The sequence below is a fragment of the Castor canadensis genome, chromosome 8, assembly GCF_047511655.1.
Source record: "Castor canadensis chromosome 8, mCasCan1.hap1v2, whole genome shotgun sequence".
In the NCBI taxonomy this organism is placed as follows: domain Eukaryota; kingdom Metazoa; phylum Chordata; class Mammalia; order Rodentia; family Castoridae; genus Castor; species Castor canadensis.
The window spans coordinates 143,378,783-143,393,811 of NC_133393.1; the positions used below are offsets into that span (position 1 = coordinate 143,378,783).

The 15,029-nt window shown below is 48.6% G+C and overlaps 1 protein-coding gene across 4 annotated transcripts in view; it reads left to right on the forward strand.

Moving 5' to 3' along the window:
* Window positions 1–15,029, forward strand: part of Abtb3 (ankyrin repeat and BTB domain containing 3) — a 262,741-nt gene that overhangs the window by 164,290 nt on the left and 83,422 nt on the right. For all 4 annotated transcript variants that reach the window (XM_020183367.2, XM_020183366.2, XM_074084305.1 and 1 more), the window contains one exon: window positions 9,681–9,885. In XM_020183367.2, the coding sequence (XP_020038956.1) occupies window positions 9,681–9,885 (205 nt within the window). The remainder of the gene's footprint in view (window positions 1–9,680; window positions 9,886–15,029) is intronic.

Consider the following 15,029-nt stretch of genomic DNA (forward strand, 5'->3'; position numbering starts at 1 on the left):
TGTATTCTGAACACCTAGCATGTCTCCCACACCTCAAGAAATGTTCTGAATGTCAAGTGGATGACCTCAAGTGAACTAGTTTGCAACACAAAAGCTGGAGGAAATGTCCCAGGTGTGTGATAATGACAGACAAACCCCGAATGTTAGGCTTTCTACTGATCTTCTGAACTCAGGGGCCACAGCTGAGCTGTGTGTGTTTTGAAACATGTGACTGGAGCTGGGTGTGGTGGCACACCCCAGTAATCCCAGCTACTCGGGAGGGGGAAGCAGGAGGATGGTGGTTTGAGGCCAGCCCAGGCAAAGACCCATCTCAAAAACAAATCATAAACCAGGAGGATGGGGGCATGGCTCAAGTGGTATAGTACTTGCCTAGCATTTGAAAGGCCCAGGGTTCGATCCCCAGTGCCACAATAGTGATGATATAATAAAATTCATGACCAGGAAGCTATTATCAGGACAGCACAAGGTCCCCACACTGACACGGGCTGGAAGTTCTGTGGCCCCAGCCCTGGGAACTTTTCATGGAGCTGAACTTGACTCTGATGTGGAGTCCGTGGCAGCTGGCGTCTCCTGCCCTGAAGCAGTGAGTGGGGCACAGGAAGCAGGTCCGCCCCGTTCCCCACCCCAGCCATGGGGAACCAGAGACCCTGGCTTCTCTCATTTGGGACCAACTTGACCTCACATTTGGTCCCATCCAACTCTATATTTATAGTGCCTGAGAGCTTGTCCTGTCCTTGTCGCTTCTGCCAGCCATGCCCAAAGCTCCCAATTCAACCCCCATTAAATTTAATTATAGTGTTCACTTGCTGTGATTTAAAGGGAAGATGTGAGGGTTTGCTGTTCTCTTCACACTAGAATGTGAACTTGAACTCGTCCCCCTCAATTAGGCAATCAGAACAGACCATTAATGTACAACCACACGAGAAGGTTTTCTGAGTTGTTTCTCCTTATTGGCACCCGGAAAGACACCAACTCCACAGAAGGAGCCCTTCTTGCTTGGCTGAAGGGTCTCTCCTTGTTTGCGATTGTGATGGGTTCTGTTCAGGGCGCTGCTGCTCCAGCCTTTAGGGTGGACCTATAACTTTCTCAGGTGGCAAGGTGGCCTCTGGCCACTTTATACTTCATGCTTCTGCCACAGGACCTTTGCACAGGCTGCTCCTTATGCCCAGAAAACTCTTCTGATAGTCACGGGGTTCCTACCCCACTTCATTCAAGTCTCAGCTAAAACATCCCCTCCTAGGAGAGGCCTTCCTGAAACCGCCCACTCACTGACCCTTCCCCATCACTCCCTACGCCCTCTCCCTTTTAAAATTTAGCACTTATTCCTGCCTGCCATACTATACATCTCTTTATTTATTGTCTCCCCCAAAAGACTGTAAATCCCATGACAGCTGAGACTTTTTCTTTAAAACATCACTGTAGTCCTAAAACTTAGCCCAATTTCTGGCACATAGTAGGACTCGATAGATATTTGGTGAATGAATGAATGAGTGACAAGTTTCCCACAGAAACCAGAGTTCATCCTATTACAGCTCTGTTCCTCCATCTCCTTCTGCATACGAGCAAGCCTCTCATTAGTCTGTACCTAACGGCCTGGATTATATGCAGTTTTATCTTCTTCCTTCTCTCCCTCCCTCTTTCTTTCCTTTCTTTTTCAAGAGAAGGAGCTCGCTCGGATGAAGCAAATCAAATAGCACTTTATGATACTGGACAGCACCTTGTTGCCCCCTCTGTGCTGTGTGACTTAGGGCAAATGCCTTGATCATTCTGTTCCTGGTTTTACCATCTTTGGAAAGGGACTTTCTCCCCAGGCTTTGGGAGGTTTGGAGAACATTACAGTACCTGGTAACTGAAAGGGAAGTGAAGAGGCTGTCTCAGTGTGGCTTTGAGGGAAAGGAGCCCCCATTGGCTCATGTAACCCTTTGTCCAGGGCGATCACACCTGTCACACAGGAGCAACAGTTTCTCAGGGATACACTGAAGAGCCTCAGTCAGGCAAGTTGGAGCACAGTCCCCCTGGGTGGCACGGGAGATGATTGTAGGTGATATAACAGTTTTTAATTTTAATTGCTATGCATATTTTATGAGTAGGAGAAAAAAATATTGATTTTCCATTTATGGCACTGATATGAAGTTTGCCTCTTAAATAAACATATTTGTATGAACGAATAAACCAATTTAGAGAGAAATATTAAGTAAATAAATTGTACTAGCAGCACACAGATAGGAGAGATGCTACGATGGTGATTCCCAAGTGGCCGGCACCTGGGACACACAGTTCTGAGAGAATTGATTTCCAGGAAACTCCTAGAACCAAACTCTAGCTGCTCAGTGCAGGGCAGCCAGTGACAAGTGCATTTATGGTTTGGAGTTTGTGACACTGATGGGAAAGGCAGCAGGGAGCACTCAAGGTTTGAAATGGAGCGAGAGATTATAGGAGTCCCTGTGAGGATTCGTGTCCGTGGTGAGACCTCTTCAGAGACTACCAGGGCCTCAGATACACGGACGAAGCTGATGATGGTGGTGGCGGTAATGGAGACAGTGATAGAGATGCTGGAAGGATGTAACCATGGTGGTGATGGTGGTGGTGGTGGCGATGGTGGTGGTGGTGGCGATGGTGGTGATGGTGGTTATGGTGATGGGATGGAGACAATGATGCTGGTGATGGAGATGTAGGCAAGAATTAATGATGATGGTGTGACCTTGGTAGTGGTAATGACACAAAGGAGAATGTGCTGAATGCTGACTGAGCACTAGACCCTGCTCCACGCTCTAGAGGTGCTTCATGGGCATTTGCTTGTTTCATCCTATGTGGTCAGCACTACTGTCACCCCCATTTTGCAGACAAGGAGACCAGCTTGGGTACATCATGTGTGTTTTTTATTTAATTCACACAACAAATCCATTATGTCATGATCATCCCCACTCACAGGGAGGTTCAGTGTCTCAGCGAGGGTCACACAGTGGAATGGTAGCCATTTGAGGACCAGACTCTCAGCCTATGTAAATCCAAAGAACCCGATCCTCACCACACACTGCACTGTCCCATGAATGCCCTGTGTCTCTGCTTTCCAGGCCCAGCAGACAATTAACCATGGAGCTCAACAAAATTAGGCAGGTGTATGTGAAACGGTATTAGCAGGACTTGCAGGTACACCAGGGAAAGTAGAACTTGATTCTGACCAGGGGCATCCTGGAGGGCTCTGTGGAAGAAGTGGCATTTATTTTATTGGAGGGAAATGCAAGCCAAGGTGAGAAAGCAACAAAAGCAGACACCTGAAAGAGCAGGGCAAGGTGAATGGTGCCTCTTGACAGATGGTCAGCCCTCCCAAAGCCAAAGGTGCCTGCCCCACCAGGCTTCCCAGTGCCTTGGGAAATGGAAAAGGCCCCAAACCTGTACCCTCTTCTCTTCTCCACTCTGTTTGCTTGTTCTTGTTTTCCTCTTTTGAGCTTTTTTTTTTTAGTGCAGTACTAGGAGTTGAACTCAGAGCTTCATACTTGCTAGGCAGGTGCTCTACCACTTGAGTCACTCCCCAGCCCTTTTTGCTTTAGGCATTTTTTTAATAGGGTCTCCACATTTATGCCAGGCCAGCTTGGACCACGATCCTCCTATTTATGCTTCCTGCAGCAGCTGGGATGACAGGTGCTTGCCACTACACACAGCTATTGGCTGAGTTAGGGAATCTGGCTACCTATTTCCCTAGCCTTGAACCAAGATCCTCCCGATCTCTGCCTCCCAACTAGCTAGGATTACAGGCACAAGCCACCAGTGCAAAGCCTGTCTTGAGCCATTTAACAGGAGTTTTTGAGAGAGAGAGAAACAGATGAAAAGATAAGCTTATTCAGCCTGACCACCAGTGCAAAGCCTGTCTTGAGCCATTTAACAGGAGTTTTTGAGAGAGAGAGAAACAGATGAAAAGATAAGCTTATTCAGCCTGACCCTAGGTGGAAGTGAAAGACAGTAAATTCCTGGATCCTGTAAGCTCGCTGTTCTGATCGTATAAATAGCACACGCCAGAATTAAAATTCAGAAACTATGGAAAAGTTGGACAGTATCGTCACCCATAATCCCACCAGGCACAGAAATCCTTGGTCAACACTGGCTTTTTCCTTCCCCTGGTATTTACTTGGTTGATCGTCTCTAATAACATAATCCTGATCACACTGTATGCAGTTTTGAGTTTCACCTTTTCTCCACTTACATTTTAGCATGCCGATCTTTTCTCGTGATATTGCAAGGCTATGCCAACATTTATAATGACTGTCTACATTTTTTATTTTCTCATGTATTAGACTTGTTTTAACCAGGCTTTTTTTTTTTTTTTTAATTTTTGAACATTCGTTTGTCAAATTTTGGATCCTGTAAATAAAGGTTTGCGTGCAAATCCTTGCGCATGAAGATTCTTCTGTGTGAAGAATGCTGACTCTGGGACAGAATGCCAGAAGTGGGCTTACTGACGCGGGGGTTTGCAGTGCTTGCTAATACCTTTGCTACATAATGCTAAATAGCTCTGAGATGGACTGAGAGCCACCAGCTGCATTAGGCTGCTTTGAAAGAGGAACTTGGCTTGTTGTGGAGTGAAGAAGGGTACAGGCATTACAGAAAGATAGGCCCAGGTTTGGAACTTGGTCTGTCCTCACTAACCCTGTAACACTTTCAGCATTGTGCAGAACCGGGGGCAGATCCCTCGTTGTGGGAACTGACCTGTGCATTGGAAGGTGTTTGGAGGCATCCCTGACCTCAGCCCACTAAATACCAATAGCGGCTCCCTGGATGTGACAGCCAAACATGTCTGCACACATTGTCAAACGCCCCCCTGGGAGCCAACGTTGATGCTGTGGAGAAGCACAGCTGCAACACTCAGATAACATTAATGTTCCCATCAAGAGCACAGTGAGGATTAGGAAGGTGTCTGTTCGACTCTTCTCACAGCATCGGTGCACAGTGAATGGCATCGGCTTGTAGTGTTGGTAATTACTGTGACAGTAACCGTTTCCCCACCGCTGGGTGCTACAGAGGATGCCTGAGAGCGCAGGCTGGCTCCACAGGAGGCTACTCCCAGCTCTAGGAGCCTTGGTTTGATGGTTTGGCCAAGCACCCAGCAGGGACCCTGTGTCTCTGGTGCTTAGAAATGGAATTGGTTCTTGGGTCTTCCCAATGGATGCCTCCTGCCTTCACCTGCCTCTGCCCCTGCTCGCTTACTCCTGGGTATGTGTGGCACAACTGTCCTCCCAAAAGATGGAGAGCTGACGCAGAGCCAGCCAAGTCCTTCAAGCTGCTCCTCACTGGGGTAGAGGTAGACCCAGTCACCTTTAGAACTGCCAACCTGCAAAGTCACTGGATAACCAGCCCCTCGCAGAGGAGTTTTTCACAGTCCCAAGGTGACATCTGGCATAGAGTCTCCACTTCTTCCTGCTTTGCTGTGTTTCAGTGTGAGCAGAAGCCTTACCTTCCCCCACCCCAAACAACCTGCATGAAACCCTAGCCCTTGCTTATAACCAGGATCTCCTGAGGACTCTGACATCCAAGGCCAGTACTGAAAATTTCCGGTCTTCCCCAAAGCTGCTGGCTGTGGGGCTGAGCAACGCCCCCTCCCCAACACACACACACACACTCACACACACACACTCTGTGCCATGCACTAGGTTCCATCAACAAACGCCAGTGAGAGAGGCACCCAGCTCTTCTGCAGGAACACTGGCTGGTCCCCAGAGGCCCTAAAGGGTCAGCACCCTCCACAGCCAGTGGCAGTCCTCACTCTCCAGGACAGTGTGTCACATTCCCTCTCTGCGCCTCGCTTCCCTTGTTTTTAGATGTATATGCTATGGGGGTCCCACCTCATTGGGTTATGTGGTCTTTAATGCTGTGACATACAGAAAGTTCTCAGAACTGTCCCCCACACAGAAAGTCCTAGGTGCATATTTGGTATCTGCCACAGCCTCATCCATATCCCCAAAACCAAGTTGCAGGGCTCCTGTTCTCGTCACAGCTTTCAAGGCAAGCCCTTCCAGTCACCAGGGGCTGGCCAGGATGTCTAACCCCAGAGACCAGGCTTCCAGGGCACCCCACTGTCGGGATGCCCTTCAGCATCACCCTCCTCCAGTTTTCCATGTGCGGGCCCCCAGGGTCTTCCTGCCCATCTGCCTCTAAGAATTTCCTTCCCTGCTTCTTCTTTCGTTTCTTGGCTACACATGTTTTCCAGCTGTGGGAAATGAAAAGAAAGGCCAGCTGTGGGCTAGGCGTGGTAAGATGCGGAGATGGATGCAGGAGAGGAGCTGCTGCAGGGAAGCAGCCCCCACATTTGTAATGCTGTAACAAAGTGCTTGAGACTGGGCCGTTTGTCAAGAACAGAAATTGGTTTCCTCACAGTTGTGGAAGATGGAAAGTTCGAGATCCAAGTGCCAACAGGTTCAGGGTTGTGAGGGATGCTCTCTGCTGCCAAGGTGGTGCCCTGTTGCTTAGTGTGCCAGAAGGTGGGTGGGAAAGAAAAGAAAGTGTTCCAGCTCCAGAAGACAGAACATTGGTCTTCCTCTGCCTTTTGGTTCTATCCAGGCCTTCAGCAGATTGGATGATGCCCACCCAGACTGGATCTTCCTTCTTGATCCACAGGTTCAATTGTCAATCTATTCCAGAAATGCCCTCACAGACACACCCAGAAACAATGCATTACCAGTTATCTGGGTATCCCCTGATCCAGTCAAGTTGACATATAAAATTAACCATTGCACTCCCTGCTGCCCTCTGCCTAACCTCCTGCACCTCAGACAGGAACTGAGAACCCAGAAGCAGAGTCTTAAGCCTTCAGAGGAGAAAGCCCTGCCTCTCATTTTGCCTCACTTACTTGGGTTCAGATTTCAGGTAAGCGTGTGTCGAAAGGCTCAGCAGGACGCTGGAGAATCGGTACCGACGAAGGCCTGGCTTCAGCAGGACCATGAGGGACAGGAAATGAGGTAGTAGCAGAGTGTTAGATACTGCGTCTGCCTCTCCAGAGAAATAGAACCAATAGGCTGTGTGTGTCTGCATGTGTGGAGAGAGAGGGAGGAGGGGAGGAAGAGAGAGGGAGAGAGAGAAGGAAAGAGAGAGAGAAAAAGAGAGAGAGAGATTGGAAAAGGAATTGGCTCATTGGCTCACATTCTGCAAGCCTCATATTTGCAAGGCAGGCCAGCGAGAAGTAATTCTGTAAGAGTTGATGTTACAGCCTGGAAGTGGAATTCCTTCCTTTGGGGGGGATCTTCAATCTCTCCTCTTAAGACCTTCAATTGATTGGGTAAGGCCCACCACATTTTGGAAGGCAGTCTGCATTACTCAAAGTCTACTGATTCAAATGCTAATCGCATCTAAAAATTACCTGTATAATAACATCTGGACCATGTCTGGCCAAACTGTGCCACAGCCCAGCCACATTGACACACAATATGAATCACTGCAGATGTCTAAGACCAGCGTCTCCCACTGTGCATGAGATGGTTTTAAGTGAGGCAGGAGCAGAGCATCAAATAACACTGATCATAGGATGATTCTTTTTCTTTACTTTTTTTTTTTCCATCCTAGGGATTGAACCCAGGGCCTTGCATGTGTGAGGCAAGTACTCTATATCTTGAGCCATGCCCCAGCCCCAGAGGGATTCTTTTAAATTCATTTTAATCCTGATTACTTAAGGAGAAAGATTCCGTTTGAAATGAGCCCCTAACACCTCTCTAACACTTGTTAGTTGTAACAAAAGAAAATAGGACCAGAATAGGGCCAGCTAGAAGTGAATTATTTTGGTTTCATGAGATTTACTTTTTTATTTTACTAGCATATAATAGTGTACAGGGGGATACATTGTGTATTTGCATATGTGCTTACAATATATCATAGTTAGATTTACCTCCTCCATCATTCTCCCTCTTCCCCTCGCCCCCGTTCTTAGAACAATTTCAACAGGTTTCATTCTTCTATTTTCATATCTGAATACAAAATACATCCACCATGTTCCTCCTCATTCACCCTTCCCTTATGCCAACCCCATCCCATTGGTACCCAACCCCCCAAAAAAAGACCTATTTTACCCTCTTGCCCTTCATTTTTTTAAGCATACTGATGGTCCCAAGGGGTTTTACAGTGACTTCCTATTCATGCAAAGCGACACTTATGTCCATTTATGACAGTGCTATAACTTTCCTTCTTAGATAGATAAATTTAAATAAAACACAACAAGCCTTCTTAAAATTAAGTAAATCATAGTGAGAAGTGGTCCTTTGATATGGCTACACTCAAGAAGGTGGCAAGGAAATGATCCAAGTTTGGAAGGCACCAGCTCAGCCAAGAAAAGTCAGGGCTTGCAGGCCAGGAAGATGCTCCCTGTGACCAGCCAGGGAACATGCAGGTTTGGGTTGATGAAGAAATCTGTTTTCCTTGTGAAAAAGGCAAGAAAAAGATCACAGCATCCCCTGGGTTTGCTAGTGCTGTGAAGAGGAAGGTAGAACCCTGTCCCCAGGGCATAGGGCTCAGTGCATGGATACTGGAGCCAAACTCCCCAGGCTCAAATTCTGACTCTGCCACTGATGTGTTTATGGCTGTGTGACCTTGAAAAGTTATGGAACCTCCATGGGCCTCCATTTCCTCATCTGTAAAATGGGTTTGCCAAGGTCCCCACTTTAGGGGTGCCACGTGAGAGTGAGTTGCTGACTCGTCAGTCATCAGGAGGAGGAAAGAGTTGATTCCAAGATGGCACCCAGGAGCCTCTATGAGGAAAGCACAGGTTGCTGACTGGGTTGGGATGAGGGTGGCTCTTGGATGGTTGTCTGGAGGCGTTGACACGAAAGCAGATGGCTGTATGATCACTAAGAGTCACCTGGAGAACAGGAGGGGCATGCATTCTAGGCAGGGTGAACAGCATACATGTGGCTCAGAGGCAAGAGAGAGTACAGTCCGTTTTTGGTACTGCGAGTAAGCAGTATTGGCCATGCAGAATATAACAGGCCACTAGGTAGGGGAAGTGGCTAACCAGAGCCAGGCACAATGGGCTCCCTATGCCTTAGATACCTGTGTTCCAACTGGGTATGATGGCTCACACCTATAATCTCAGCTACTGGGGAGCTAGAGATTGGGAGGATTGCAGTTTAAGAACAGCCTGAGCAAAAAATTAACAAGACCCCATCTCAACAAACAAGCTGGGTGTGGTCACATGCACCTCTCCTCCCAGCCATGAGGGAGGCATCGGAGGATCACCATCCAGGCTGGCCCAGGCAAACACACAAGACTATATTGGAAGAATAACTACAGCAGAAAAGAATAGGGTGTGGCTTAAGCCCCAAGCGAGCATGAGGCTTTGATTTTAAACCTCAGTCCTACCAAGGAAGAAAAGAAGGAAAGAAGGGAGGGAGGGAAAGAGGGAGAGAGGGAAAGAGGGAGGGAGGGAAGGAAGGAAGGAAGGAGCGAGCACCTGGTTTCCAGAGAAGCAAAGCTGCCATGATTCACAGCACCATCTGCTTAAAACAGCACCTCAGATCTGCTAAGCCCTCCATAGTCACGTGACGGACAAGTGCTTTTCTCTCTGCCTGATGTGGGACCTGTGGATCCCATGGGTTGGTTTCAGTTAATGAGGAGCCCATGGGTCAGAATGTATGCAGAGATCTGGTACCATTCTGTGCAGGCATTGTCTGCTGGAGGACCTAAAATCTCGCTTCTGTCCACAGGTGACCTGGTGTCCCGCGCGATGCATCACCTGCAGCCTCTCAATGTCAAGCACCACGGCAATGGCACTCCCCTGCACCACAAGCAGGGGGCGCTCTACTGGGAGCCGGAGGCCCTGTACACCCTCTGCTACTTCATGCACTGCCCACAGATGGAGTGGGAGAACCCCAATGTGGAGCCTTCCAAAGTCAGCCTGCAGGTGGAAAGGTAGGACTTGCCTGGCCTTGGGGTTTTACAGCAGCTCTCCTGCCCAGCATTGCCTTGTAGTGGGCGGGCACTGCCCCAGGGTGGGGTGAGGGCCAGAGACAGGAGGGAGACTGAGGGGAAGGACTGCCCACTTCCCTAAACTTGCTGGAGGGGTCCAGATAGACACCTTGCGCTCCGAGGGGCATCTTAGAGCCAGGTGGGGTCTTTGAGATGGGTTTCTATGAGACTGGCCCAGTTCAGCATGAAGGTGGTGAATTCCAGAGCGGAAAGGGCCTCCGGGGTACAGCACAGCATCCTTGGGAAGCAGCTCTGCAGATGCCACCTCCCTGGATGGAACTTGTCTCCATCTTCCTTCCTTCATGGCTGCTTCAGCTCCCAAGGGGACCAGAAGCACCTGCTCAGCCAGAAAGTGGCCTCTCAGGTGGGTGGGAGACCTGGCCACTCTGGGAGAGGCCACTTAGCTGTCCCTGTGCTGTGGAATCATGGCGTCCTTGTGGGAAGGAGGGGACTGGGAGGGGCTGGGAAGGGGCCTGGCTTCTGCTGCCTTTAGCTGTGTGGCTCCACATCTACATGCCTCAGCTTCCCCTTCCAGAGGGCTGAGCTAAGCTGTTTCTGAGGTTTCCATCCACCTGGACATTACAGGATTCTCTGGGACCTGCTTTACCCTCACAGAAGTGAGATCAGCCTTCCTCTCTCCCTGCTTCCTTTAGCAATGGCTTCTTATATCCTTTCCCCACTGTCACAAATCAGGCCCCACCTTGGCACAGGCCTTACTTGCTCTAAGTGCTGTATTAGTGACCCCTGTTACCAGAAAGAGTGATTAGGAGAGCAGACTCTGTGATCCAGACTTCCTGGATTCAAATCCAGGTTCTGTTAACTGAAAGCTGAGAGACCTTGGGAAATTGTCTTAACCATTCTGTGCCTTATTTCCTTCTTGCAAAACAAAGATGCAAGAGTAAACCTTTTGTGGGGCAATTGGAACCTTAAACGAACTGAACAGTGCCCAGCACACATAAGCACCCAGGAAATGTCAGCTGTTATTACTGTCATTGTACCTGTTATCCACGCATAGCTGAACAACTCCCAGCTTGGGCTACATACAGCTTTCTTTTCTGTAATTTGGTTCCAACTGGTACTGGAAAGCTCCCTGGATCCTCTGTTTCTGCCATGATGAATTGGGCCTAATTGGGCTCCCTTAAAAACCCCGTCTCTTGGCTTTCAGTTAAGGAAGAGGATGGAGAGAGGCCAGACAGCGTTGGCTTCTTGCTTGCAGGAATCCCAGGTTAGCATCAGTATTCTGTACCATCTCAAGTTGGCATGTTGGGAATCGGGGGGGAGGGGGCACTCTGTGCATAGTTTCATGAGCAAACAAGCCCCACATCAGGAGGTGGGGAAATGCCCATGGTCCCTAGGGAAAAACTGGTCTCCTAGGGGTTAAGGGGATGGATACCATTGACCTTGACCTATGGGGTACCGAGTCCTTCGGCCCCCTGACAACCTGAACAGTGGTGCCATTCCTCAGAATCACCTCCCTCGTGTCACCCCCCAATTCCTGCCTCTCTGCAGGTGAACCTCCTCCATCCCCAGCAGACCCTGCCTCCCCTGAGCTCCAGAACCTTCACCTACCACTGGACCTTCCCCTCCCGGTTTCCATGACCCAGTCTCTAGCCCACAGGCTGGTTCTCGTAGCTCCTTATTCTCTTCTGCCTGGCACAGAAACTTGAACTTGCTTGTGGTTTTCTGTGTTTATGTATTCCTGTAAGCTTTGCCCGAGCACAGTACACTGGTTTGGGCCATTGTTTCACCACTAGTGCCAAGTTCACCATCGGGTGCAGAGGGAAGTCAGCAGGTATTTATTTATAGAATGAAAGAAAGGACAGATTCGTGGCTCTAAATGTCCACAAAGCATGTTGTCTAGAAGGCTTGAACTGTCTCAAGTCCTATCGACAGGACATCTGTCATTTCTCTGTCCCTTCCTGCCCTAACCACAGCTATGGCTGTGGTTCAGGCCCTCATTCTCTCTCACTGTGGTCACTGGCATTGATTTTTAAATGGTGTCTCTGCAAGTGAGGCTCAATATCCTCCTCACAACCTCCACACTGAAACTTCTAAGACGTAACTGTCAGGATGTGACATGTCCCCTGCCTCGCTGCATGGCTTCCACCTTACTGTGGGCTTCTCAGTGGCCATTTTCCCTTCTTGAACCTATTCCTGGATCCAGAGTGTGGGTGGAGCAGTTGGAAGTGTGAGGTGACCTCCGCAGAGTCCAGAGCTTCTAGGATATGTCTGACCTATGTGGCATGAGCCACAAAGGCGATCGATGCGAACATGGCCCAGAATTTGTCATTTGTCTCCTTCTTGCCATTCCTCCTTGGTTCAATTTTCAAAGCACAGAGCAGAAGTTAACATTTTTTTGAGTTCTGTTCACTTTCATCTTCGGGAAAGTGTGTTTTTTGGGGAGTCAGGCCGACCTGAGCTTGGCTTCTCATAACTCCAGGAACTTGAACGACTGATCTCACCTCTTTTTGTCATCTGTAAAATGGGAAAAGCCCATCCTTCATGGGACTGACATAAGCAATGAATCAGATGCACACCTGAGACATCCAGGGCTATACTGAGCACAAGGGGGACCTCCCTTCCCCCCAGAAAAATATAGCTGGTGGTATTAGGCATCTTTTTCTTTTCTTCTTGGCTCTAAAATGCCATTGTCCCCACAGAAGCCGGTGTGTGATTCTCTCTAGAGGAGTATCTGTTCTTCCTGCTACCTAGTGGAGTAGGATTTGGGGTTTAGCATCTGAAGACACAGGGAAGAACTTCTGAGAACTCCTCTAACTATTTTCAGTCAAGCGTCTACACCAGCTTAGGACTTTACTTTGGAATTATTCCCAGAATAAACAGTACCTCCTTGGCTCTCTGTTCTGAGAAGTCAAGAGGGACCAAGAAGTCTTGAAGGCCATAGCTCTTCAAGAATGGGACTGGTGCTCCTTGTTTCTGCCCATTTGGTTCAAATCTGGATTCTTTCATGCCTCGCGCCATCTCTGCTTGTCCGAGAGCCTTTGCTGACAGGTGCTTGGAGGGGGCCTGTCTCTCTCGGGACACTGAGCTGCAGTTGTTGCGTTGTTCTGAGTAGTTCCATGTTTCATTGTGGTAGTTTTGAGGAACCTCAGTGCCAGTGTGGAATGTCTGCAGTCTAAGTTTTTCCAGAGTGTTGGCATCTATTTCTTGAGCTTTTAAAACCTGTAAGGCACTACAGATTTTTTTTTTTTGGTGCAACCGGGGTTTGAACTCAGAGCTTCACACTTGCAAAGCAGGTGCTCAACTGCTTAAGCCACAGCTCCAGTCCATTTTGCTCTGGTTATTTTGGAAATGGGGTCTTGCAAGTTATTTTCCTGGACTGGCCTCGAACCATGATTCTCCTGACCTCAACCTCCCAAGTAGCTAGGTTTATAGGCGTGAGCCACTGGCACCCTATACTACAGATATTTTAATTTTAAAAAATTTAGGTAAAGTTTGTAAGATTTGTGATTAAGCTATCTATTTTCCAAATAGTAAGGATAAATGTAAATATCTTAATGTTGATGATAGTCTACTGTCTTATTCTATTTTATTTTTGGTGGTTCTGGGATTTGAACTCAGGGCCTGGTGCTTACTAGGCAGGTTCTCTGTCACTTAAGTATACCCTCAGCCCTTTTTGCTTTAGCTATCTTTTAGACAGGGTCTCAAACTTTTTGCTGTGGCCAGCATTGGACCACAGCCTCCTTCTATCTCTGCCTCCTTCATAGCTGGGATTGCAGGCATGCACCATGGTGCTTAGCTTGTTCTTTGAGATGGGAGTCTTGATAACTTTTTGCCAAGCTGACCTTGAACTGTGACCCCCCCCTCCATATCTGACAGGGATTACAGGCTGAGTGACCATGCCAGCTTTGACTACTATTTTTAAAATAGAATCATCTTCAGTCTGGGACAAAGTTTTCCTCTCTTCTGTCATTATCATTATTGGAAACATCAGTAATTCACAAATGAATGATTTCAGTAATTTGTTGCCACTAGGTGGGAAAATAGTGAAAGCAGGAGAGTTTTGTCACTTTAGGCAGCTGATAACATCTGGGGAGCAGGGAGCAGCTTCACTCCGAGACTAGACAAGTAATCCTGCCATTCCCCATCTCACCAAAAACAACCCAGAATTCATACCCGGGCAGTAACCGCACTTACCCCTCCTGTAAGCAGGATGTTCAAATAGGTGTGACCAAGTGTCTGCTGGGGAATCCCAGCCACAAGCACGAGCAGGCGATCCATCACCAATGGCCAACTATTGGAGGAAAATTAGTGGTGTGAAACCACAGGTCTTAAGAAGAATTTATTCTCGAAGAAACAGCTTTCATAAAGCAATGAGAAGCAGAGATGCAAAGTCAATGCCATCAAGAATGTCTCCCAGGACACTCACTTTGCCAGAAGGCCACCCCAGCGCATCACTTCTTAACAAGTTTCCATCTGTGACAAGGGAGAGTCACATCTCCCCCATGGTTATGCACCAGGCCCAAATGCTGGGGATAACCTCCCTGTCCTTTCCCACTAAGGACCGTGTGGCCAAACACAAGTGGAGGAGATGCTCTCGGCACAAGGAGCTCCTCCAGGTGGGAAGCTGAGCTACAAACACGGCCCCACCGTGGCTGCTTAGAGCAGAAGGGAAGCTTCTGGAAGGCCTGGTGAGGGCAGAAGGGTCACAGGCCCTTTCTCTGCAGGAGAACTCGACCTGGGGTTGTGTCTCTGGCTTTGTCTCCTGGAAACCTGATCAAAGTTGCGGCCTTTGCTATGTTACTAGGCAACTGTGTCACCAGGTCACACTGCTGACCATCATTGAGCCCACTGGTAAACTGCACCTGGCCTGACATGTAGCAGGCCAAATAAAGACCTGGAGCTTTGGGCTTCCCTGAAGTCAGTGACCCTTAGAACTGGTCGTGTCCTCTAGGGGACCTTGGAGCTTACTCTATGGGGCTGTCACAGGCAAATATTAGGGTTTGTAAGCCAGGGCAGCTCCTGTGGCCAGGCAGATCTTCTCTCTGTCACACCTGAGTGTCCCCTGGGCAGAGGTGGCTCCAGCATAGCTGGGTGTCTGGCTACAGGGCTATCACAGAAAGGAGCAT